This window comes from Megalops cyprinoides, chromosome 7 (genome assembly GCF_013368585.1).
Source record: "Megalops cyprinoides isolate fMegCyp1 chromosome 7, fMegCyp1.pri, whole genome shotgun sequence".
Lineage (NCBI taxonomy): Eukaryota > Metazoa > Chordata > Actinopteri > Elopiformes > Megalopidae > Megalops > Megalops cyprinoides.
Genome location: NC_050589.1, coordinates 9,586,990 through 9,611,705, shown reverse-complemented (window position 1 = coordinate 9,611,705; position 24,716 = coordinate 9,586,990). Strand labels below are relative to the sequence as shown.

Genomic DNA, 24,716 nt, shown 5'->3' with positions numbered 1-24,716 from the left:
GGGTAATGTACAGGATACATTGTAGACCAGCCTCGAATCCCCTCATGATGTTTATTAATACGCTGATATGCTTATTATAGCTCCCTGTAGCGTAACTGGTGTTCATGTGCCCTGCCCTGCACCTGGTTAAGTTTCGGAGCAGTTCAGCGCTTGAATGCCACTATTGCGACCAGGTCATATGACTTAGTGAGGTCACATACATGGCATGTACAGTAGGATTGATGAGGCTGTCCCTATATTTGTCAGGTTTTGTTGAAAATTAAGTGCTAAATAATGGGGTGAGGAGCTGGAACAATAGTGTGTACGTATACATACATACATACATATATACACATACATATGATATGACGATCATGTACCCAGAAGCCCTACCCATGGAAACTCTGAAAATGTGAAGAGAATATGACCCCTTGTGGTCATAATGGCACATTGTAGAAGTGCGATTATGTTCAACCCCTACTGACTAAAAACAGCTGTATGACTGAAAAAAGTAGATTTTCAACTGATTTTCAGCTGATGATGCATTTATCCTGATTCAGTGTATTTGGAAAAAACCCGTGGGTTTGTCTGCCATGTTTGACCTTTGCGTTGTGTGCCACGTTGGCAACGTTTATCAGTGATTACAGTATTACGCTGTCATCCCTATCAGATATACCCTGCATACTGTTTCAAGGGTTTTTGTTAACTGCTTCCTCATATACAGGTCACCAAGCAAATACCATGTGTGAATAGAAAAAACCAAATGTTCAAGATTGAATGAATTCTGAGACAGTACTTTTTTGTTCACTTTTTTGTTGGACTCACAAACAATGCCAGAGTTGATGTAACATGAATAGTTTTGCTGTGCGCTGTACATTTGGATCAACAGACTGATTCATGTCAAAGAACCCATGTTTTCTTAAATAAAGTTTTGACCAAATGTTTGAATAATAATAATGATAATAAGACCAATTTAGGATAAAGCAGTACTCATCCGGTAAAACACTGCAACTTGGCAATGTTACTTTGCTCTTGCCTGAATGCTGCCCAAAGTATAATGCTTTTATACAGAGAAAATGAAGCATTAACATTAACACTAAAATTTGTTTCAGAGCTATGTGGAACAAAACTACGTCACGAAAACATTAATCACCAATTTGATTTTTGGGATGATCCAGAGAGGTATGACTGGTTACCATAGGTAGATCTATGGTGAACACATTTGCCGAAGTTCTAGAACAATTTGTGTTTTCATAACGGTTGCTACGGAAGGAAGCGGCAGTCCAAACCGTTCGTAAGCTCACGAGGGCGTCTGCTCCACTGGAGCGGTTGGTTGTTTGAATTCTTTGTGCCAAAGAGGGGCCGGATGAACGCCTGCTTATGGTGGATTTCCCTGCAGCCTGACAGGGTGAGTAGAGGTATGCACGCAGACACTGTACAGAGGACAGACCTGTTAGCATAAACATCACTTCAGGCATCTGGTGCTCCCCAGCGATTCTGCTCTCTGATCCTGGATCGGACGGTGTGACACATGCAGGGGGGTTAGAGAAGTAATAAAGTCACTCTTACAGGCTGCAGCTTTAATGGAGAAATCCTGACTTAGTACCAACCAGTAACATGTCAGTGTTCGGATGTATGGTAAAACACTCCATGCAACTTTCGGTGCATTTTTGCTCATGTTATTCACACCCAAGATAAATTCAAACCGGGATCTGGTAATTTTTGTATTAATCCCAACCAATCATAGCCTTTCTAGAAAGTGATACATGTTTGACCTGGAGACCCTGAAAAAAATATAGCAAAAATGCATCCGGGCCAACTGAATAGAAAGGCTCTGCAGGATAGCAGTATGTTTTATCATGTTATGCTACTGTCATGTAGTATATTTACATCAATCACGCAGTATATTTACATCAATCTAGTCTCCATCTGACTTCTTGTTTTGTCAGACTAGTGTCACAGGCTACTGTATGATACTGTGCGATACTGTAATGTATGGAATGGATACACAATGCGTTTGGTATGAAGTTGCAGCTCACAGCCATTATGAGGAACAGCTATGGTCTTGATGCTGGTGCAATGAGTCAGACAGTTTCCATGCCTCTATTGTCTCTCTCCCTCCCTCTCCCTCTGTCTCTTTAAAAAGTCAGCTTGCTTCTTGTATGTGTGTGGGCGGGCAAGGTCGCCTCTGAAAAAGAATGTGATTTTCAATTAAAGAACAGAGATGGTTTTTTTTTTTTTTTTTTTGGAGGGGTGGGGGCATTGAGTGAAGTGTGTGTGTGTGTGTGTGTTTATGCCCTGTGTGTGCGTGTGTGTGTGGGATGGGGGTGTCGTGGAGGAGAAGCCAAGGATAACTGTAACAGCAGGCAGAGAAAGCGTGCACAGTCTTCTCCACTGCGACAATCAACAGGTAAACATATTTTCTTTTGATGACTGCGAAGATTAATGTTTTAATAACACAAATGTGTTCAGGGGTGGGCATGATGAGCCACCAGTGTGCAGACTGTGTCAGTGCATTGGGCTCTCATACAATTGCTATTATGGGAGTGTATTATTAGTTAAATTACATTTGAGTATGGTTACCAATGTCAATATACCATTTATGTGTTTTGAATGTTAAGATGTTGCAATGTAGTGCACCTTTTGGACTTTCAACAGAGAATTCTACAGACAGAATGCTTCATGAATTCAGTCAGAGATTACAAGAATTTTCCTCACTGAATCACAGCTAATTTTTGCATGAGTGGGCTGGTGTGATTTTTCAGGTTGTTTCTTGTGAAAAGTCTCTCAGTGGTACACCAGAAGTGAAGCTGTGTTTTTGCAAACTGGCCCAAACTTAGCTGCACTGTCTGAGAGCCAGACCATTAACAAAAGCATTTATCGCGTCTGAGGTGCTGAATAAATGCAAGTGGTAACCATTTAGCTTGGATGTGGTCGCCAGCTTGACAGTACCGCATTGCATGTTACATTGTCAATCGTGAAATTGGATGCCCTCTGCAGGAATGCAGAAAGGAAAAAAAAATACATGTGTTGCCTGGAGACGAACAGGCAGACATTACACAGGGCTACAGTAAGATATTGCAAATTGATTAGAGTTCCCTGACTATGAACAGAACATGTCAACAGTGCACTGAAGCATGAACATCATTGGATTTAGATAATGCGCTACCTTGAAAACGGTCTTGACACATCCTGTGCATGGTCAGGGCAACCAAAACTTCTCCTCATAAAACTTATGGTCCTTCACTGATAACCAAAACATGTTGAAGGTAAATAAATCCTCTGCTTGCATGTAGCACATTCCACATATCATACTATGTGTGTGTTAGTACAGAACTGTAAACCTCAGCTTCTTGCAGTTTAGAGATTGTTATTTAACAGCTCCAGTTGTCAAAGACTGTTCCTTTTCCTAATTGTTCTATTATAAACATCACAAGGCTTGCACAGACCTTCTTCTATTAAAGTTATCACAGTTGAATGAGCAAATATAGCACAGTTGGACATCATGAAACAAAGTGAATGAAGTTAAATTATTTGACAAATTCACAGGGAAATGTTAGTTTTGATCTTTATCCATTCAAAAGGAGACTCATCTACACAAGTACACCCAGAGAGCAAGCATAGGGAGAACTGGGGGAACTCAGAGCGCCAAGGATGGTTCTGAAGGTGCAGTTAAGCATGTGCGTATGTGTGTGTGTGTGTGTGTTTAGGTTTCCTGCAGGTAGAAGATGCCTTTCATTAAAGAGCCCAGGAAGAAGGCTGAGGATATTTCAGCGGTGTACGAGTTAAAGGAAAAACTTGGGGAGTGAGTGTCTATACTAATGTAATGTATTTATAAGCCTTAGTCCCATAGGGCGCAAAACCATGATTAATTCTCAGGGTTTGTTTATTGCTGTGGTCATTTTGCACAGTGCAGAACACCCAGGTATGTTTTACGTGATCTATGATGTTACAGTTGACTGTGCGTTGACCATATATATGGTCCTAGTAACCAGTAAAGAGTTTCTGTGTCACAGTCTTATCGCACAGAAGTCAGAAGGAAATTAGGAGTGTGAAGGAGTCAGAAGGAGTGTGTTTCCATGAGGGTTTGCTGGTCACGCCAATGGTTGATTGTTTTTCAATGAGACTACTTCAGGTCCATTAAACATAGTAGCGGTCAGAGAATGTCCTGGCCAATAATCAAAGCTTATGGTGGAAATACACTAATGGAGGCATTCTAAGATGCCACAACCAAACTTTTCCTGAAGAAAGAAATTATTTACAACTTGTGTTTAAGATAAAATGTATTAACAATAAAAATAATGATAAAATGAAGTGAAGCCCCTGGTGAAATCATCTGATCACCCATCTGACATGAATGATGTATTTATAGACAAATTTGCATAACTTCCTGTTGGACACTAGAGATTTTCAGAGGTCAGCCTGCTAAAATAGCTATGATTTGTTTCAAAGATGCAGTGCTATTCAGGGCAACAAAAAATTGTGTATTTTTCTTTGGCTGTTCCTTTTCATTTATCAGAATTATGTTATAAAATAGTTATAGCTTCATATATTATTTTGAATGGAAAATCTTCCAATCTTCTTTAACCATAGAACCAAGCATCCAGACATTTACGTATTTATTCTACATGAAGAGAATATGATATTGTAATAAGGTTAAACTCTTGCCATTGTCTCTGCAGTGGCTCAATGATATGACTTGTTTCAGAGGCTCCTTCTCAGAGGTGCGGGTCGCTCAGCACCGCCGCACTCAGAGGCTTGTTGCCGTCAAGTGCATCCACAAGAGGGCGCTGAAGGGCAAGGAGTCTCTGCTGGAGAATGAAATCGCCGTGCTGCGCAAGTCAGTCCCTAGGCTTATTTACTCCATATGTATTTGCTAATAACTCTCATGCATCTATATTCATTATCCTTTGTGGATGTAAATACAAGAATATAAAGTTGTCAAGGTACTATGTAAGGTTTGAATATTTGCAGCAATTGCAAACACACAAAAATTGATTAATTCTATTCAATAGGTTCATGCATTAATGCCAGCTCCACTACTTTCAGTTTGGTTTTCGCTGTTTAAATGGTTTTGACCAGTTTAATATATCTTAACAGCTTCTTTTTTTCACTTTCCTGCAGAATCGACCATGCAAACATAGTGTCACTGGAGGAAACCTTTGAGACACCTACAAAGCTCTATTTGGTGATGACTCTGTATGTGAAATCTGAGGATGAACAGCTGACGGTCTTGACTTAAAGAAAATGAAATAAAAATTCAAGCATAAAATGTCTATAAGAATGCTGAGTGGATAGGGCTGGATAGATTTGCAGACAAATTGAAAAAGAAGCGCTGAAACTTTCCGTATAATTATCATAATTAACTATTAATATACCATTTTATTTCAATGAATAATTGAAACCCTACTGCTGGGTAATTCAAGGGCACAAAGAATTTTATTATCTAAAATTGATTGGGTTCCCTTAGTTTTTTTGTCAAACAATGTACTTGCATGTATTCTGCAGAACTTCATTTCAGATTACAATTATACACACAAGTAAATGTACTAGCAATCCAAAATATTCATACTTTCATCAGTGAAACATTCTTGAATGTTTGAATTCCCTGGAGCAAAGTAAACTTGGAGCAGCCGGGGTTTTGATGGATTAATCCCCTTCGGTGGCAAATATTTACCCTCCCATGTATATACCCTGTCGCTGTGTTAGGGTGACAGGCGGGGAACTCCTGGATCGGATCCTGGAGAGAGGGAACTACACAGAGAAGGATGCCAGCCGTGTGATTCACCAGGTCCTGGAGGCGGTCAAATACCTCCACCAGCTGGGCATCGTGCACAGGGATCTGAAGGTACGGTGCGAATAACGTCACAACAGCACTGAGTCAGATCGCCTGGAACAAAGTCTGCCTCTGCCAATCACAGCCACAAAGAGAAAAATCAATCAACATTTCTTCCACACCAACAATAAATCTTTGCAGGTTTGCAACCATATAGTGAGATATCACTGTAGTAAACAATGACCCCTACAATTCCACAGATGTTGCCACACAACCTTTTTTGGATCAGGATTGCAGTTCTGTTGATTAGTGAATTCCACCCTTCTCGGATTGGAATCCTCTCAGCAGCATCTTAGACCCCATTGACCCACACTAGAACTGTATGAATCTGGTATGGAAGCGAAACACAGCAAAGGTGGCTTAAATGAATTATGGGGGGCAATAGAGGTACATAAATAGATGAATTCTGGAGAGTCATCCCACCAATCCGCTTCTTAGCTCTTCCCCTTGATTGGTGAGAGACAAGGCTGCATATACTGCAGGAGAAAGGATGACTGGCTGGAGAGTTTGTGACATAAAGTGCCTACTGTCATGGGACTCAAGGGACAGGACAACTTTAAATCATCTGGCAAAAACATACAGTCTGAAGACTTATTTCACAGGAAATGACACACATATTACTGAGTGCCTGTGTCTGCCTTCTTTGCCCAGCCTGAGAACCTGCTGTACGAAAGTCCATTAGAGGACTCCAAGATAGTCATCAGCGACTTTGGCCTCTCCAAGATGGAGGAACAGGGGGCATTGTCCACGGCCTGTGGGACACCTGCTTATGTAGGTGAGGAGGGCTCAGATATCCTTCTCTCCGGGACTTCACCAAACACAGCCCTTGATGTTAAAATGCCGAAGGCCATTCTAACCCCTTCAGTGACTCTCTCTTTTTTTTTTTTTGTAGCACCAGAGCTCTTGCAGCAGAAAACTTATGGTAAAGAGGTTGACCTCTGGGCTGTAGGGGTCATCTCCTACATACTGTAAGTGTCCACCAAGTGTCTATTCACTGCTTCTGTAGGCACTTAAGAGTCTCATTGCAATGTGGGTTAAACCAGATGTTACATTTTATTATTTTCATTTAGCAGATTCTCTTACCCAGAGCAATTTACATAAGTTACAGTTTTTACATGTTTTACCTTGCCCAATGGTACAACAGCAGTGCCCCAGCAGATCTTTCAGCAGATCTTTGCTCTTTTCTTTCCAGACTGTGTGGCTACCCTCCGTTCTACGATGAGAACGACACAAAACTCTACAAGCAGATTATAAAGGCGGAATTTGAGTTTGACTCACCGTACTGGGATGCCATCTCTGACTCAGGTGCTCCAGATCTCTGATCTTACCGCACTGTGGAAAACAGACAGTCCCATAATCAGAATGATGACTTAAAATGGCACCCTCTCAGAGGGTTGTACAGTGTGGGGCTGGGAGGTTTGATCACTCATCAATGTGTAACATCCACCTGGATGGTGCACAGATGCCATATTAGATCAGCAAGCCCACTCAGCAACAGCTGTAGTAGCAAAACAAGGATTTATTCAGCCAGTTAAAACAAAGACATTCAGTTTGGTAGAACCTGATTGGGAATTTGGCAGGAGAACACACTTGCTCCGTGCAACAAGTGTTATGGGACCTTTAATTACCGAAGTGAGTCATAGTCTCAGATTTAATGACTGGTCTAAAAGACTGCACCTCATACAGAAATGGCACAGTATTGCCATCGCTATGCTGAGGCACGGATTTATGCTTCCAGGATGAACAGCACACCCTGCTGGTATGCTTGTCCATAAACACTACCCCAGTTTTATTCTAGATTTTCTGGGAAGTCTCCCACTGAAGTATCCTGCCCAGCTCCACTGGTTTGCCAAGAGAAGGCTGTACATATTCCAGTCATAGAAATGTGAATCATGTATTCAAAATGACATTAATCTAATTTAACAGATTGTGTGTCCCTGTGTTGGATTCTCTCTGTCCCACTTTTCTGTTTGCTTCTTCTTTCTTATTCTGTTCAGCCAAAGACTTCATATCCCACTTACTGCAGAAAGACCCAGAAAAGCGGTACAACTGTGAGCAGGCTCTCAAGCATCCTTGGTAAGTTTTACTTCATCTTTATTCCTCTCTATTCTCTCTTCCACATCTCTGATACCTGGACTCTCCTAACCCTCAGAAGGATTCTAATTCCAATCAAATAGATCATGGGACATAACGAATAACAAATATATATATATATGTCTACTGATATTAAAATTAGCACCAAGTCCAATCAATGGACTGATCACAATTCACAATGTTTGCTACAACTCTCTCTTTTTGTTATTATCAGCAGGGACATTCAATGCTGTACATAATATCAGTCCACTTGATGAACTGCGCTCTTTATGTGTTTTATTTTCACTAGATCTCCTGGCAGGAGTTTAATAAGCACTTTGCTCTGCCCAGGCGCTGCCATTTTTTGTTTGAGCTCAATCTTCAATATACCTCACATTAAAAAAGGGGAATAGCACATAACTCTCCAGGGACTGCGTACACAGCAGTAATGGAGAATTAAAACAGATACGAACTGAAACATGATGAGGAAAGCTCTGTAGTGGATTAACTCAGTCTACCGGAGACTTATTACAGCTCTTCTCTTTCATTTTTGATTCCTCGTATACTATGACAGGCACCAATGAAAGATGGAATCATTTTTGAAAAAAAAAAAAATCAAATCATATTTTCCTATTTATCCTTTACGGCACAATTTTAATATTATGAAATCTGATTCCAACAAGCAGTGAATGGTGGAGGGAAGTGTATCTGATGAAAATGTATGCTTTTGACTAAGGAATCTAACATTGTAGTTGCCTGGGACAGTATTAATTATAAATAAATTATTAATTCAAGAATGTTGAATCACTGAATGTTTGTTAAATGGCTTACGTGATAATTCATTGTTTATGTACACATATGCCTCAGATGTCCTCTTTTGTGAGAGTTAGAGTGACCATTTGTAATTCTCCCTCGGAGCACACAGTTAGATTGGAAGGCAGCATGATTAAACACTACTGGATTGCAGCTGGAAGATAATTTTCAGAAAAGAGCTGCTGTACACCTAATTAATGAAAGGGGCCAGTAATTGTGTTCGCTTGTCATCGTTATATGACACCAATCAAAGACTGAAAATCTGAATCTTATCAAAAATAAGCCTGAGTTACTGCAGAATGAAATTGCCTCTATATAAGCCACCACATAGTATTCCAAATTTCATAATTACTTCCTGGAATTAGGCACATTTGAAGATTAGGAGTGGGTTGATACCACACACACACACACACACACACACACACACCCACACCCACACCCACACACACTAGCTTCATCTGCTTAACTTGCACAAGAGCCTGCACTGAATTAGAGGAACACACATCCAACTGCTCATTGCCATTGTCCCATCCAGGACAATGTATAGTTTTTTTATGATTTTACACTTTTAATCCATAACTCCCTTATGCAGTTTGATTTTCACTGACACTATGTAACTAGATGTCCAAAGAGAATAGAACAGCATCACCATTACAGGACAGTGTGTGACCTAAATTGTTAGAATTGAGGAATCTCTAACCAATCTCTAACAATTGACCTAAATGTTAGAGATTGGTAACTAAAAACATTAAAAAAAAAAAAAATCATTGTTTGTAAAAATTTTTCCACCTGGGACTACAACCCACAGTGTTTGGGGTCCAGTGTTCCAGCCAATCACATTCCACACTTACTGTAGTGCTAGTTGGGTTCTAGTACACTTTCTCTCAGTTGGAAAAGCTGCTTTCCCTGGCTGCATGTGAGTCCCTGGATCAAACAAATGGTTTGGTACAGTCATTAACTGACCATGACCAGGAGTTTGCTGATGTGGAACACGATCAATTGTGTACAGGCAGGGTAGGCTGAATTAGAGTCAGCCAGGGCTCCTCAGGTACATCAGTGCCCCCTAGTGGATTGCTAGGTGCACACCAAGCCCTGGTTGTCATTGCTGAGAGATGCACTGCTCCTCCAATCAGAGCTAGGTCTGCTTTAGTGCACTGTGACTTGTAGTGGGAAAAACAGCCAATGGCGTCGCAGATGGGCGCACAAGGGAAATGCACATAGCTTGTTCGTTGCTCCCTATGTAGTGATGAGTCAATTGTGGCATGCCTAAAAATAATAATATTATCACAATAATTTATTCAGATACTTTAGCACGTCTTTATCAACACCACAATGCTGTACAAGATAAACAGCTACTCTTAGAGGTGCGTAAAGAAATAACAACGTTTATGTTAACAGAAATAATGATTTTGACAGAGAATATTAATCAAATGAGGACAATCCAGCAACTAAGTGTAACAAAGTCCCCCACATATATAACTAGGAAAACTGCAAAAGTACTATAACTGACCAGGGCAATTTCTGCACCCACATTGATCCGGTCTAGTGTGCTGTAGGTGATTCTGGTGTCATTCCATCATAACAGGAGTGTTCCAGAGACTGCTAGGGACAGCTACAGACACACACACAGACACACACGCACACACACTGGGGTGAGAAGTAACCACTGCTCTTATTTGGTCACAAATGCTACAGTATACCTGGAAGATGCAGTGTGATTGGCGGGTGACAGAGGCAATGGTGACCATCTCTGTAAATTTTAAATAAAATTAGCGCAGGGGGTACATTTGTCCCTCTGTACCATAAATGCTTATCAGCTGAGTCAGATTTAATTTTCCAGAGAACAGATTTCTGCCAGTCATGCACACACAGTGCAGAAACGGGTCTACTGCAGGTTAATTTTCTGACAAAAAGCATCAGTGGGGTTTCACGTCCTCATGTGGGCGTTCTGTTTCCTGGCAGGATATCGGGTGGGGCAGCCCTGGAGAAGAACATCCACGACTCCGTCAGCGAGCAGATTCAGAAGAACTTCGCCAAGAGCCAATGGAAGGTGAGACGACTCTCTTGGGACTGGGAGAGGGGGGTGGGGGAGACAGCCATGTACTCACCAATCACCAATCTCACAGCAAACATGGTTACGTAATAAATATGCCTCACACCACGCACAGTAAAACATTACATATGCTCACTTTGGAGACTTCCGCACGTGATCTCGGCTGGTCCCTGCTGCCAGGCTGGGTGTCTCTCTGGGCTGACAGTGCAAAGTATGCCCTTGGCAGGGGAGGTAAAGGACAGTTTGTGCTGCGTTTCAGAGGGCCTTCAATGCCACTGTGGTGGTGCGTCACCTCAGTAAGAGGAGCCTGGCAGTGGAGGACGAGGGGGAGATGGAAGACTCTGCAGCTGGGGGAGGTGAGGCACCCCTCACAGAACAGTGTCTCTTTGCCCCTTGCAAAAGACCCATCACCTCCGCGAGAGGAACAAAGGGCTGAACCTGGTTTTGTCTTATCTTTCTTTTTTTCAGCAGACAGCCTCTAAAGCAGCCACTGACAGAGGACAGAGCAGCAGTCCCTCTGGCCTGGGGTGTGATCTACAGTCATTTTGCATGTGAGGTCATTGTCTCTATCAAATGGATGCTGTGTAGTGGAGACGCTCATTGACTTATTTAACAACAGATGTGAGACATGCTCTTCACTGGACTGGTGAATACAGTCTTGATAAATTTAAAAAATACACTCTACTTTGTGCAACAGGAAAAAAAACATTAAGAACTGTACTGTTGCCCTCTTTGCATGACTTGATGTGTTTCTTTAACCAGTAATCTTACTGATGCTTGCTCTTCTTGCTCTCCAGTAAACTTAGCTTGTGAGGCCTCACGACAAGTAATTCTCTGAGCATCGACTTACAGCTTTAAGTGTGATGAATGACTGGTTTCTGCAAGAGCGGTTTCACTTTTATGAAGGAAATAATAATCAAAAAATATGATGGCTCAATACTCATCATCTTCGATCAAATCATGACAGATTATTACCATGGGAAAGACAGAAAGTTTATGTATAAAGATATTTTAATTATGATATTATACTGATGATACTTGGACATCCTAATTTTCAATATTTTCAGGTGCACTCTCATATATATATATATATATATAGGCCTTTCAGGGAATGAAGTGAAATTCAGTTCATGAATTGGAAAATCTCCCATCATTGTCAGTGAAGATTTTTCAGTTAATTAATTGAATTTCAATTCATGTCTTCAAACTGACTGAACTGAAATTGGATTCATGCCAACTCTGCTTGACGCATCTTAGCAGCTTAGCATCTAAGAAGACCTTCATAGCCAAGCTTGAATGTGCTTGATAACACTCTTTTGTTGTATGAAGTTACATGTTACACAGTCAAACTGACTAATTTCAAAGCCTGTATATTACTCTCCAGCTCTATGCTGAATGCTGAGCAATGTGCGAAATGTGCTTTGTTTCCGACTCTGTCATTAATCACATTATTAATGTTAATGTAGTAATACAAGAGTAACTTTCCAAACCAATGTTTTCCGCCTACTGTCCAATGTGTCCTAGTGAATAAACTGGTGCCAGAATGTTCACATCTGCCCGTGTGTGTGTAACAACACTTCAACACTTCCCCAAGTGTTGATGGAAAACAGCTTCGTAGGTATACATGACTCACCCTCACTATGTTTAACATGCATGCAAGCGCACATCTTGAAGGAATTAAATATATTAGAAATCCCTGTCATTTTCCACCCTGGCAGTCTGACCAGAGCAATGTAACGGCCAATTTGTGGGGACAGAATTAATGCCTGTGTTTTATTAGAGAGAAAATAATTGCACTGCACTGCAGTTCACATAGCCGCTTGAAGGCTTTTCATTGGTCTGCGGGGACAGCAGGGAAACACATGTCAGCTGGGAGTTTTCTGCAACTTTTCTGTGAGGAAGACAAACAGCTATTGGACACATCTTCTGAAAATCAACATATAATTATGACATAACAATTGTCATGGAGATTTTGCCGTTCATCTGAGTGGGTGTGTTGGGTGATTTACTGGAGGGGGGGAGGGGGGGTGTCTCTGTATACTATGGCCACCCCCTACGCCCTATGTGTGCTGTGACTGGTGCTGGTGAATACTCATACTGGCAACCCGCTTTAACATGTGTGGAGTTCCTCCAACGCACTGTCACCCATGCTGGTTTACCTAACCCTTCTTCCAAGTCTGTATTTAATGGCCTGGATGGAACAAGAGCAGAAACATCCCCAGCGCTCCAGGCCTGCCTTTGCTGTGTTTGGTAACACTACTGAACATCCATGAAATGAAACAGTTCTTATTTGTCACCAGTAGAGGGCATAATACTCCACCATTAGACATCAGATGCTTCCATTGCTTTTAGGCTTGTGTATGAAATTCATGCCTATGACCCCTTTACCTTTTCACCTGACATGCATTTATTTCCTGTTGTTGCATTTACAGAGCCTGTTCTCTGCTTATTGAACAGCAAGTCGCTGACATATCAGCGTGTCTGAATGTTTCATTCAAATCCTTGAAAAAAAAAAACCCATTAACTCTGGCCTCTATCTCCATATTCTCTGAAAATTTGTGAACATTAGATGATTAGTCAGGCATTATGAACAATGACTTTAGTTCTTAGAAATATTTCTTTTGGTCTTTAGAAACATTGATAATGTAAGTGTCTGTTCTGGCTCAAATAACATTGCAGTCAAATAAAATGCCCATACACAGTGACAGTAGGCTTGAGTCGGAACAAACTTTAATGTCTTTTGAAAATGAAGACTGTAAGTAAGATATAAAAAGTAATAGAAATCATGTGCCCTTTTTGGCAGTGAAGTTTCTTAGCCCTACCTTAAACCAGGGAGACAGGTTCCTGAAAGCTTTGAGGTGTCTCTTCCCCCTGACCCTAGCCATTTCAATTTGCGCCAAAATGCAGAGTGTACTCTGATGTGCAGGTAGATTTGCTTTTCCTCAACAGGATGGTACCTGGAAAACACAACGCCAACTGTTAAAAGCACTCACCGCTGTTTTCAAGTGATTTTCCAGCAGAGCCATCAATGAGCATTAAGAAATAAAACCATTCTCACCACTCCATCCCCCCTGTAAAGCCCTGCTAAGGGTGCACTCATGTGGAAGCTATTTAGCGAGAAAAAAAAAAACGCAATTATATATTTAACAATTTTATATTAAAAACAAGGGGACTGCAAAGGGCACTTAACTGTGTTGTCAAGATGTTCTAAGGCAGGGAAAGGGAGGCAGAGCCCTGATTGGCCAACACGGAGGGCCGGGTGGCCAATGATGGAGTAACCGTCGGAGAGATTATTTGAAATGTGCACACGCTTCCTTTGGAGAGGCCACGGCTAATGCAGGGAATAAATAACTAATGCGGGCAAGGTTTTTAATCACCCAACAAGGGATTGATGTGTATCCACGATGGCAGCTCTCAAGGAAAGAAGTGTGACCTGGTTTACGGCTAACAGTGCTGGTCCTGTGCGGTCTAGCAGCGCCTCGGCACGGTCGTTCTCGTGTGAGAGCATGACTGCGAGCCTGTCTGTGCATGCGTGCACGCCTGCTAGTTATTGTATACTCTCCGCCACCAGCACAACTGTGTTTATTGCTAAATTGGCTCCCTTCCACAATGCAATCTGCTTCCCATCTGGTGTAACTCGTTTTAATTAAGCCGGCGATTATTAAGGAAAAAAAACAGAGGTGGAATCATTGCAATCTCCCAACTTTAGCTACTTGATGGGCAGCGGCTTTGGCCCGATGCAGCTACTCTGTGCTGAGTTTCCTAACACCTGTCAATGGCTGCGCCGCTCTAGTTTCAGCAGAGCGAATGAAGGAAGCTCCAGCTACGCCAGCAGCCTTCTCAGACATGCAGCACTCTCCTCGTCCCCAACGCCTGACTGCACAACGCAGGGGCCAGATGCTCGGGACACGGCAGAAGGCAGGGAGCAAACCATTAAAGCTCTTTACAGCGACAAAACATAACTCAGGCTGCATTTAGTTGTCCCTGCGATGCGGCCGGTCCCATGTGTTCCCCCTGCCTGGGGCGTCATGGATCTCCCGCCTGGTGTGTCGCATCTCGGAACTCGTACATGGCAAGTCGTTTCGTCAGGTCTGGCATTTGACAGGAAAGCATGGCTTGTTACTTTCTGAGCAGCGATGGGTAAATGCATTAGACTAGGGTGAAATGTATGGTAATTTTTTTTTTTTCATGTCACCTGTCAGACCTGACACAGTTCTTGTGAGTGTTGTTCTCCACAGAATGCTGTCAGGAGCCTCTGAAAGCCTCCACCGACGATGGAAAGCAGCTACAAGGCCATACCCCCAGCGGGGTGCTCAGAAACTAGTCCAGGAACGAACTACGTATGGGAAGCATGAAAAAAGAAAAAGTTCGTGAACTTCAAAGAGAGAGTTCCGCACCTCTTAGTACATGTCGCCTGCAGGTTTTTTAAGTTACTGTTAATCACCGAGCAGTGAAAGGCGAGGGTTATTTGACCTGCAAGCTGTGTTTGACCATTAACACTTCTAATGAAAACCAGAGCCCCCCTGCAGGCATCTGAGTGGACGTGCTCCTGACCAGAGCTAGGGTACACCGAACATGGAAAACAGCATCGAAAACAAAAAGCTCTAGAAGAACATCTTGACATTGCAGAGATGTATTAGCGTCTCTTTTTGGACCACTCATGCTTTTAATATGACGTACGCAGTAGCATTCACGAAAGCAAAAACAACAACTAACAAAAAAAGGCCTCTGTGTTCTGGATAGGTTTCAGCACGACGAACATGTGGCCAGCGTCCACTCGTTACCACGGTTCCACTTTCAGCCTCTTCCTCTACCAGTCAACAAGCAGAAAATCTATTTCAGGCAGAGAGGAATATTAGTCATCTTTATGTTTTTTTTATATTCTTGCTGTAGCCCATTAACACTATCTCTCTAAAAGCTCTTGATTTTTGAGAGATCATTTAGTTCATTGGCATCTCATTGTAAAGGAACCAATTTCTTTCCTAATGAAGTATAACATGGAGATTAAGACAAAGTAGCTGACAAGTGACACCATCAGCCCGGCAAACAAAACCACAAGGTTTGCCAGAGCACAAACCAATATATCTGATTCACTCAGTAATAGATCTAAAAGTGGAGAGTGATCTTATGGTACAACAAATGTATGGGTTTCTGATAGCAGTCCAACAGTATAAGATACACAGATACAGACGTACACATGTAAACATGCAGAAAGACAGACAGGCTAGAGCCATATAGTTAATGAACAATAATTCTTTTTGAATTATTTTTTTTGAAAATGAGCATTGATTTTCCATCCTGTAAGATTTGGCTCTTCCAATTCACTTACCCGGACAAGTATTTTCCAACTTTATTGTATTTTTTGTGATTGAATAAAGTGAAGCACTTGGTGCAGTCAAGGGTGACAGGCTGTAGTCGGCCATGGTCATATTGTGATCTACATAAAGCACAGACTATGGCTCTCTCTAATCATCTTTAATAATCACCTATATTTTATTAATTCATCTTTATTTGTTAGGTGCTCTTACCTAGAGGAATGTATTATATTCATATCACACAAGCAACAAGGAACAAGAATATGCTCATAGAACAGCCAGTAACACAGTGATGGACTGTCAAGCTGCCAAATTTTTTCATCATATACACAATGCCTGACAGTGACCCTCATGAAAATCATACAACCCACCTACATCATACTAAAGTGCACTGTGAAATGTGGAATGATAAACATTACCTTATATCACAGTATCTCTTGTCATGCCAAACAATGTTCTGTAAGCATCATACTCTGCATTTATATTACTATACAATGTTCTGTGACAGCATTACATTATATTGCTTTATATCAGCTACACTGTACTTAGCACTAGGTGTTGTACATTCAGGTTGTAGAGACCGAGGCATCATTGAAACAGATCTGCATTGGGAAAAGGTGAGTGATTCTGTGGTTCTGACAGTTGCAGGTAGCTTATTTCACTATTTAGAGGCCAGCGAGGGAAGGAAGCAAGTCTGGGCTGTGCAAAGCTGCCAGATAGCCAGAGCTTGTGGAGAGTTTCTGCAGGGTTGTACAGTATAGTCATATAATGCACTGAAGGTAGAAAGGATTGTCCAGGAGGCTACCACCAGGAACTTAAATTTTATGCAAGCTATGATCCAAAGCCATCAATGGAAAGGTAGGATTTGATCATACTTTGACAGGTGGAAGACCAGCCAAGAAGAATATACTCAATGTACAGAACATCAAGGTTCTTATTAACATCAAGGTTATTTGTGATCTGGGAGTGAAACGCTATAGGATCGTCAAGGAAGGTATGGAAGGTGCTGGAGAGGTGAGGGCTCAGCTGGATGATTGAAGAGGCCTATTGTGGAGAAGCCGCCTTTGAGAAATGATTCTACATGTAGGTAGAGACCTCTGAAAGCTCTGGGATTATATAGTTTGAGGCCTGTGAGTCAGAGAGGAAAAAAAAGGAAAAAAAGACATGAGGGTCATCAGCATAACAGTCTTAGGGAAGAAACATGGCAGAACATGGCAGTTTCATTTAAAGCGAGAAAAGAAGGAGACCAATCATTGGTCCCCGGGGAACTCCTGTTGAGACAGCTTGGTTAGAATGATCCAAATGGCAGGAAGAAAACCAACTTATGGCAGTGGCTGAGATGCCCATCCTCACCAGGATACACAGAAGGATTAGGTGGTCTACTGTATACGCTACACTATCATTAAGATGACAATTGACTTCATATGTGATAATATGGATAGAACAGAATGATTAAACTATAACAATAGAAAGGTCCTGAATGATCACAGCAGAAGAAAGAGAGGCTGCACTTGCAGAATGGAGGCCTCGGCTACTGATAAAAAATTCACTGTGTAGTGTCCAGCCCTGAAACCCTGAAGGAAAACTGGACATTTGAACAGCCAGTTCAAATATTTAAGAGAGAAGGGGGAGACAGGGCGGTTGTTTTGAGCAACAGAGGCACGAAGCTTGGCTTTTTCTGAAGATTTTCAAACCGTCAATAATATTCTTTTTGAAGGAAAAGGACTGGGCGAGTTAATCGTTTTGCTGTTAGAGTTATTACCAAGGAAACAGGCCATGCTTTCTTCCCTCCCTACAGTACAAAAAAAAACTGTTAATCTCACCTCAAAAAAGTTGCAGCTTGAAATGTCATGTTTGTTAAAATGATCCAGCTTTCCTGTTGCATAGCCTATAATAAAAATAATAATCACATACTAATATATCATAATAATTAATGGAATACAGGAATATAGTTTCCTACCAAAGAATTCTGTTGAGCAGACAAAACAGGGTAATTAGTGTGTTAAAATATTCTTCTGTAGAGAGCAGGCAACTGTCACAATTTTTTTGACCAACTGTACTTGAATTTATGCTGTTTCGTTCATTCGGCTCATACTGCTCTGATTAATGAGATGAACAAATCATGAATTTATCCTTTGAGATGCATCTACTCAAATGAATCAGTTCAGTAAAATGAATCAGACCGGACAGACTTGTCATAAGCACACACAGCATGCACACGCACACGCTCACACGTGCAAAGACACTATGCATTTCCTGGTTCTGAGAATTACAATTCTTGCTGCGTTTCCAAGACGATTTTCAAGGTTTGCTAAAATGTGTCCCCGACCAGAGTGATATTTCAGGAAAAAATTACCAGTTGCCAATATATAATCAGGACTGTCTTACTTGGCTGTTCACCACCCCCCCCCCCCCCCCCCCCCCCCCCCACCTCACCCACTGTTCCAGCTCTGCCAAACCTCTCCTCTCTCCTTATCAGCAGAGAACAGCACCCTCTGTCTGGCAAATCTGTGGCGGTTCAAATTGGGGGTAATGTCTTCCTTTTTGTGTGTGAGGCAGATCAAATCACATGGATAAAGTGATTATGGAAATCCTACGGTGGTGTAAAAATCAGCTTTTAGGGACTTGGGGTGGGGGGTTTGGGGAGGGGGGGTTCGACATTGAGTCGGGGGGGGGGGGGGTTATAAGGTATTGTGTTGGTAAGACTGGGTTGGTCTCTAATGATAAAGAGCTTTGTGTACGGAGAGCGTTTTTCCTATGGAAACAATCAAGCCTTGTATTCTGATATCCCCCTGGGAGCAGCAGTGGAAATTAATCTGATCTTTTCCTGCCAATAGCGGTTATGTTTGTCTACGTTTTGAACCCGCATCCATCAGCAGTAACACTGCACTTCTTCCTCATAATCAATGACAGTCACAATAAGGGCTGGAAAGTCCTCTATACCATCATAAGCTAGACTCAGGAATATAATATGACCAATATGTCAAATATAATCATTTGAAAGTATCAAGTTGAGAAACAAACAAATAACTGAATAAATAAATATATAAATAAAGTCTATTTTGAAAAGAGCAGATATTTATATTTTTTTTTGCAGCTGCCTATTTTGCACCCTTGGCAATTCCTCCCGGGGAAGTTGGTGCTCTGAAGAATTATTCTGCAGCTCAGAATGCATTGTTCAGAGATGACAGATGTGGAAAAGAGAGCTCTTAAATACGGCGCATACATTTCCTAAGTGTGAGGGATAGCCCTAGCAGGGATATGCACTGCAGTGTACCGTATACAGATGAGGCTCGAGCTAAGCCAGTCAATGCTTCAAATGTGCCACATAACTGCAAGCGTGAGCGAATCAGTGAAGCTTCGCTGATCATTAATACTCTGTGCTTCGGATATTTCCTCAGATTGCACTGCGATTGCCTACTGTGAGATGAGGCCAATAAACAAATAGGAAAAAAGCAACTTCACTGGTGTGCTAGTTAGTATGGGGGATGAAAGGTGTGGAAGCTGGCATTGTTGGCAAAACAGACTAATGTTTTTGTTCTCATGGAATGAGAAATTTTGCAGAGAAAGAAATTTACAATGTCGTATTAACAGAAAATAAATGACAAAGCGAAACTAACACAAAATGACAAAAAGGCAAAACAAAAGGAAAAAAAACACCTGCCTGACGCATCGATTTGCACAAAATGCACTCAATAAGAGACCTAATAAAGAATATTACACTGAAACACACGTGTTCTGCTTTTCAGACACAGCAGAGAGTATTAGTGTGTTTGAGAGAAAGAGATTAATTGTACGGCAGTCTGCATGAAACAGTGGAAATGGGGGAGAGGAGCGCGTGTACGCATGCTGGGGAAAATGAACAGCACTCGCGCGAAGCGCGACCTATTCAGAGGAATAATTTGCAAAGATCTGTCACGTCTTGATGGGAGCGCTAAGCACATTAATTTAAGACCCCCTCATTTTTCTCCCCGTATGGTTTAAAAAGAGAGAGGGAGAGGGAGAGAGAGAGAAAGAGAGAGGGAAAGAGAGAGAGAGGGGCAAACAGGGGATTTGCCATAGCCAGGGATTAGATGAAGGGAAGCCTTTGATGGTTTCAATTATTACTGAGAGTTTATGAACGAAAAGAAGGAGGGGGGCATCAAAGAGCGCAGGCGATTAACTCTCTCCCAAATTTGCAGCGGGCGCGGGCTAATCTTTAAGGTGACACCAAACATCTTGCTGGCACATGAATCCAGATCCAGGCTTGTCAGGGCTGAGCTGGCGGGTTAATTAACCAGGATACCTTCAATCCCGTCTGCTGGGAGCATGAATAAAGGGGTCTGGAACACAATCCGCACTCGTACCTTTCTCCAGCGCGTAAGAGCGCATAGTCTCCGGATTGAACAAGCACGTTACGGAATTCAGCGACGCGTCTGTGCGTGATACAAATGTCTACTCAAAGTGGCTGGAACAGTGACGCATAATTTCTTATTTCAGCCATGTTCGCCCTCAAGAAAGAGCTTTAAGATGAGGTTTAAGATAACTCACAGTCCTCTCAGACAAACACACACACACATTTACATAGAGAACATACAATGCAACAATATATACTTTTTCATGCTCAGTTTCTTTTAGAAAGTGCTTTATCTTAATAGAATCATATAGAGCAAAGCAATGTTCAAAAACAATGAATTTTATTCTAGAGAGTACAAGGATCACATTTATTCACACCTTTAACTAATCTTCTGAACAAAATCCAATAAAAGCACATCTACACCAGCACTCTGCTTTGTGGGAGTTCAGCTGTACATAATGGATTTTTCTCTAGCTCTAGAATAAGGCATTAATTGACAAATGAGTACTATCTTCCTCGTACTCGCGCGGTTTATGAAACTGAGTTTATTAGAGCATAAAGAAAGCTCAGTATAATTTATCATTTTGTATCAAAAACAGTTCGATAATTTGTAAAATGGTTTTGAAAAATGCGTTTTTGAAATAAAACTTCTCAGAATAATTCAAACAAAGCATCATAAAATAACAAGTGTGCCAAATTTGGTATCCAGATGTTGTGGGGGAAAAAAAAAAAAAAAATACAGTACAATAACATAACAAATTGCATGCCTTGAAAAATCAGGTTTAAACAAGGCGGAACAGTGTTTGTTATTTATTCTTTCAACATAATTATAAATCAAATGACTAATCAGACTAAAAGCGTATGAGCAGTGAAATACCTGTAGTAACAGGGTCCAGCCCTAAGATTCTGTTTTTCACTTTGCTCTACATTTCTGTTACTAACATACAAAGTCTCCAGTCAACTAGTTCTCAGAGTTCATTCAGGGTAAAAAAAAAATCTCCTTCCTAATGCTGCATGTAGTTTTTTCTCAATTGAGCAAAATGGGGACATTTATTGAAATAATAATTATTGGTTCTTAATGGGTGTCAACCTACCTTGAGCTATAACATGACATTGCACACCTCGGAAGCAGCCCAGTTATTTACCAGATGCCTTTATCAAGGAGAAATTGCCCTGCATGAGGCAATAATAAAAATTATACATATAGCTGCAGGAAGTGACTACATAAGGGCAAAGCACTGGCACAGGCACCAGTCCCTAATAAATCAACATTCTAATCACATTCTGGATTGTTTTCTTCGGGGGTCAAGCGCCACTGGTGCACAGGCGTTGTATCGTTTTTTTTTTTTTGTAGATGTTGTTAGAATGTTATCAAGATTTACATTTGCATTTAGTCATTTAGCAGATGCTCTTATCCAGAGCGACTCAAAAAATAAGAGTACAAGACGGGAGCATTTGGTTAAATAGCTTCTTGGAAAAGTGATTACAATATGATTATAAACGATTAATTCTAACGCTAATTAAAATGAGGGTAAAATGTGATTAGAATGTGGTTACAGTGTCAGTAGAATGTGATTAGAATGACAACGAGGCCAGGATAAAATGCCACAGCCGGGAAAGGGATGATGTCACAATATAATATCGATGTTGCCACAGAATGTTAATGATGCTGTAATGGAACGTTGACAATCATAATGACAACAACATTTACTAATAACAGCTTTTGCACGTTTAGATTGAGAGGCTAATATCAGCTAGCAGACTAGCACCCGGGCCAGTCCATATTTACCAGTGGTAGCTAACTGTTATTTACATCATTATAGTTATAATGATGTATAGTTTACATCATCAGTATAGATAATGGTTAATAAATGGCAAGAGTGTGAGCGCGTTTTGCTGACAGTTGTGTGTAGTGTGCTATTAAGTTTATAAAATCTATAAATATTAAAGCTTTATACCATCTAAGGTTTGTATCATTTGTGTGGCTCAAACCGAGACAAATGTTATTATTTTACTGGAGGAGGGCATGGATATTTCCTTCTGTCAACAGAAACTGATGGTAAGGGAACACTGGCGTCTATGCATTTATGAAAGCTAATGCTACATAATGGCTGGACAGTATCTAATGCCATCATCTCCATGCATACAGCAAGCTGGCCGGGAGCGTGGCACTGCCATCCAGCAGAGAAAGCGCGGATTTCTTATCTGTCACGAGGGGAAATAACGTCAGGAAGAATAAAGTCCTAAACGGTGACAGGCCCATGTCTGCTTCTCAGTGACATTAGACCACTCTGCTGTATTGCAGTTATCATCCCAATGTGCACTCTACCAGCGCTATCTGCTTCCTATGATTTATACAGTCGATTAGTCGGCTCGCAGTGTCCGCGAGACATGCAAAAACACGACACGGCCCTTCATATTAATGACACATTATTTCAGTTTTTTTTGTTTTCCATTACAGAAAACCCGTAATCTGTCTTTAGAAATGTTCTAATCCATTACTTTCCAGCTTTATATTATTGAGTGACCTTGTTTTCGATGCCTCGCCCCTCGCTCCTGGGAGACATATCTTAGCAAGACAGAGCCAGGGAGTCACGCTTGTGCCCTGCTGATGGCGAAACGTGGAAACACAAGCCAAGACCAGACAGACCGCACGTCCTTCTCTGTCACAATTTCACTGAATACTTTACGCCATGCGAGAAAACGGTGGCATTTTGCAGCCTTGGAGAGCAGACTTGCATAAGCAGTCTGGTGTGATCCGAGCAGGGACCTGACCCCCTTGACCTTCAAAACCAGACAGTTCCCACAATTCCCTGCACGATTAGCACGCTGCACAAAAGACCCAGGCCCCCCCGGCATGGGAGACTGACTGAGCTCTTTTTCTCAACTCAAGGGAGTCTCACACTCCCAAGTGGACTCGTGCACTGCACAAACTCGGCTCTGCTGCGGATCTGAATGGCAGTGACAGTAAGAAGAGTGAAAAATAGAACCCAGTCACAACTCCTCACATCACTGGATAAATGCTGTAAGACCGGCTTGGGAAAAACGCTGGAGAAACCCAACGTGACCTCCGCCCGGGTGAGGGATGACTGGACATCGATATTGGCACAAGAGGAGTCTGAAGCCATCGGCCTGACACTGACAAACGGGCAGAACACACAGACATTAACGCCGTTCTTTGGAAGGACGCTTACACTAGCACTCGCTGCAATTTGGGAATCCAAGCCATTCGCTGCTTCTCTACATAATGGGAGCGCGGAATAATTAGCCCAGCGAGCGGGAGTGGCAGGCCATTTTTCAGCCGTGAGGCATTCGACAAGTTTCTGAATTTTTCACAATGTTTAAAGTAATGAGTCCGCCATTGTCATGGTCATGTGTCATATAATACGGGGAGTGGCTCAGTTGGTACCAGCACTTTTAGCCTCCCTTATTATATATTACACATAAAGTCAGTAAAAGTGTCTGATGTTGAAGCGCAAGACTGGGCCCTATGGACAGGGTTCGTTCCTGGCCGCGTTATCAGCCGACGATGAGCGGAGTCCATAGCAGCAGAACAAAAACTGGCTTTGTTGCCCGGGGAATATTGGAGAGAGTAGGTTGGCCAGGGACTTGTCCATCCCTTAACTCGTTAGCGACCCCACTGGTCGGTCAGGTAACTGCAGTCTGTCTGCATGAAGCTGAGTATGAATATACGCATGTCCTGCTTCGACTCACATTTGCACAAGTTAGGATGGGGTCTGCAGTGTGTAAGGATGCAGTGGCTGACATCACATGTTTCACAGGAGAGCACGTTTGTCTCACCCTCCCAGAGGGGGTTGCAGCTATGGGGTGACTTCAATGACTCAATTGTACATTCCAAAACTTTGAAAAAATAGGAGAGAAAAGCTTGGACATACACACACACACACACACACACACACACACACATATATATATATATATATATATATATATATATATATATATATATATAGAGAGAGAGAGAGAGAGAGAGAGAGAGAGAGAGAGAGAGAGAAAAGCTTGGACATACACCCACACACACATACAGTGTTTATGTTCTGGTGGTTGTATAGTTGGAATGTCATCAAAGTACCTAGTACTGTTTTTCACCCAATCAAGACAAAAATTAAGAAAAAACTAGACTTCCCTTCAGCACAACAGCTCTTCTCAGCAATACACAGTTCAATCCATCCTTATCTCTCTCAATCCCTCCCTCCCTCAATCAGCACTAATGAATTTGTGGAGTCTTTTTCTTACTTTTTTTTTTTTTGCAATGTAGAGACTGACGACATTAAAAACCAGATTTAAAAC

General features: G+C 41.7%; 1 protein-coding gene across 1 annotated transcript; it reads left to right on the top strand.

Moving 5' to 3' along the window:
- The first annotated feature begins 2,341 nt into the window (after positions 1 to 2,341).
- On the top strand, positions 2,342 to 11,278 carry pnck (pregnancy up-regulated nonubiquitous CaM kinase). The gene is made up of 12 exons (XM_036533819.1): positions 2,342 to 2,389; positions 3,690 to 3,784; positions 4,688 to 4,819; positions 5,104 to 5,178; positions 5,689 to 5,827; positions 6,467 to 6,590; positions 6,708 to 6,783; positions 7,008 to 7,120; positions 7,813 to 7,891; positions 10,664 to 10,751; positions 11,014 to 11,110; positions 11,223 to 11,278. The coding sequence occupies exons 2-12, from the start codon at positions 3,708 to 3,710 to the stop codon at positions 11,234 to 11,236; spliced, it is 1,014 nt and encodes a 337-aa protein (XP_036389712.1). The 5' UTR covers positions 2,342 to 2,389; positions 3,690 to 3,707; the 3' UTR covers positions 11,237 to 11,278.
- The last annotated feature ends 13,438 nt before the right edge of the window (positions 11,279 to 24,716 follow it).

What these genes read in the sequence shown, in the direction of transcription:
- pnck (XM_036533819.1), top strand. Translation starts at nt 3,708, where the DNA reads ATGCCTTTCATTAAAGAGCCCAGGAAGAAGGCTGAGGATATTTCAGCG. An exon ending in GGATGCCATCTCTGACTCAG is followed by an intron (nt 7,121 to 7,812) that starts GTGCTCCAGATC and finishes TATTCTGTTCAG; the next exon opens with CCAAAGACTTCATATCCCAC. An exon ending in CAGGCTCTCAAGCATCCTTG is followed by an intron (nt 7,892 to 10,663) that starts GTAAGTTTTACT and finishes GTTTCCTGGCAG; the next exon opens with GATATCGGGTGGGGCAGCCC.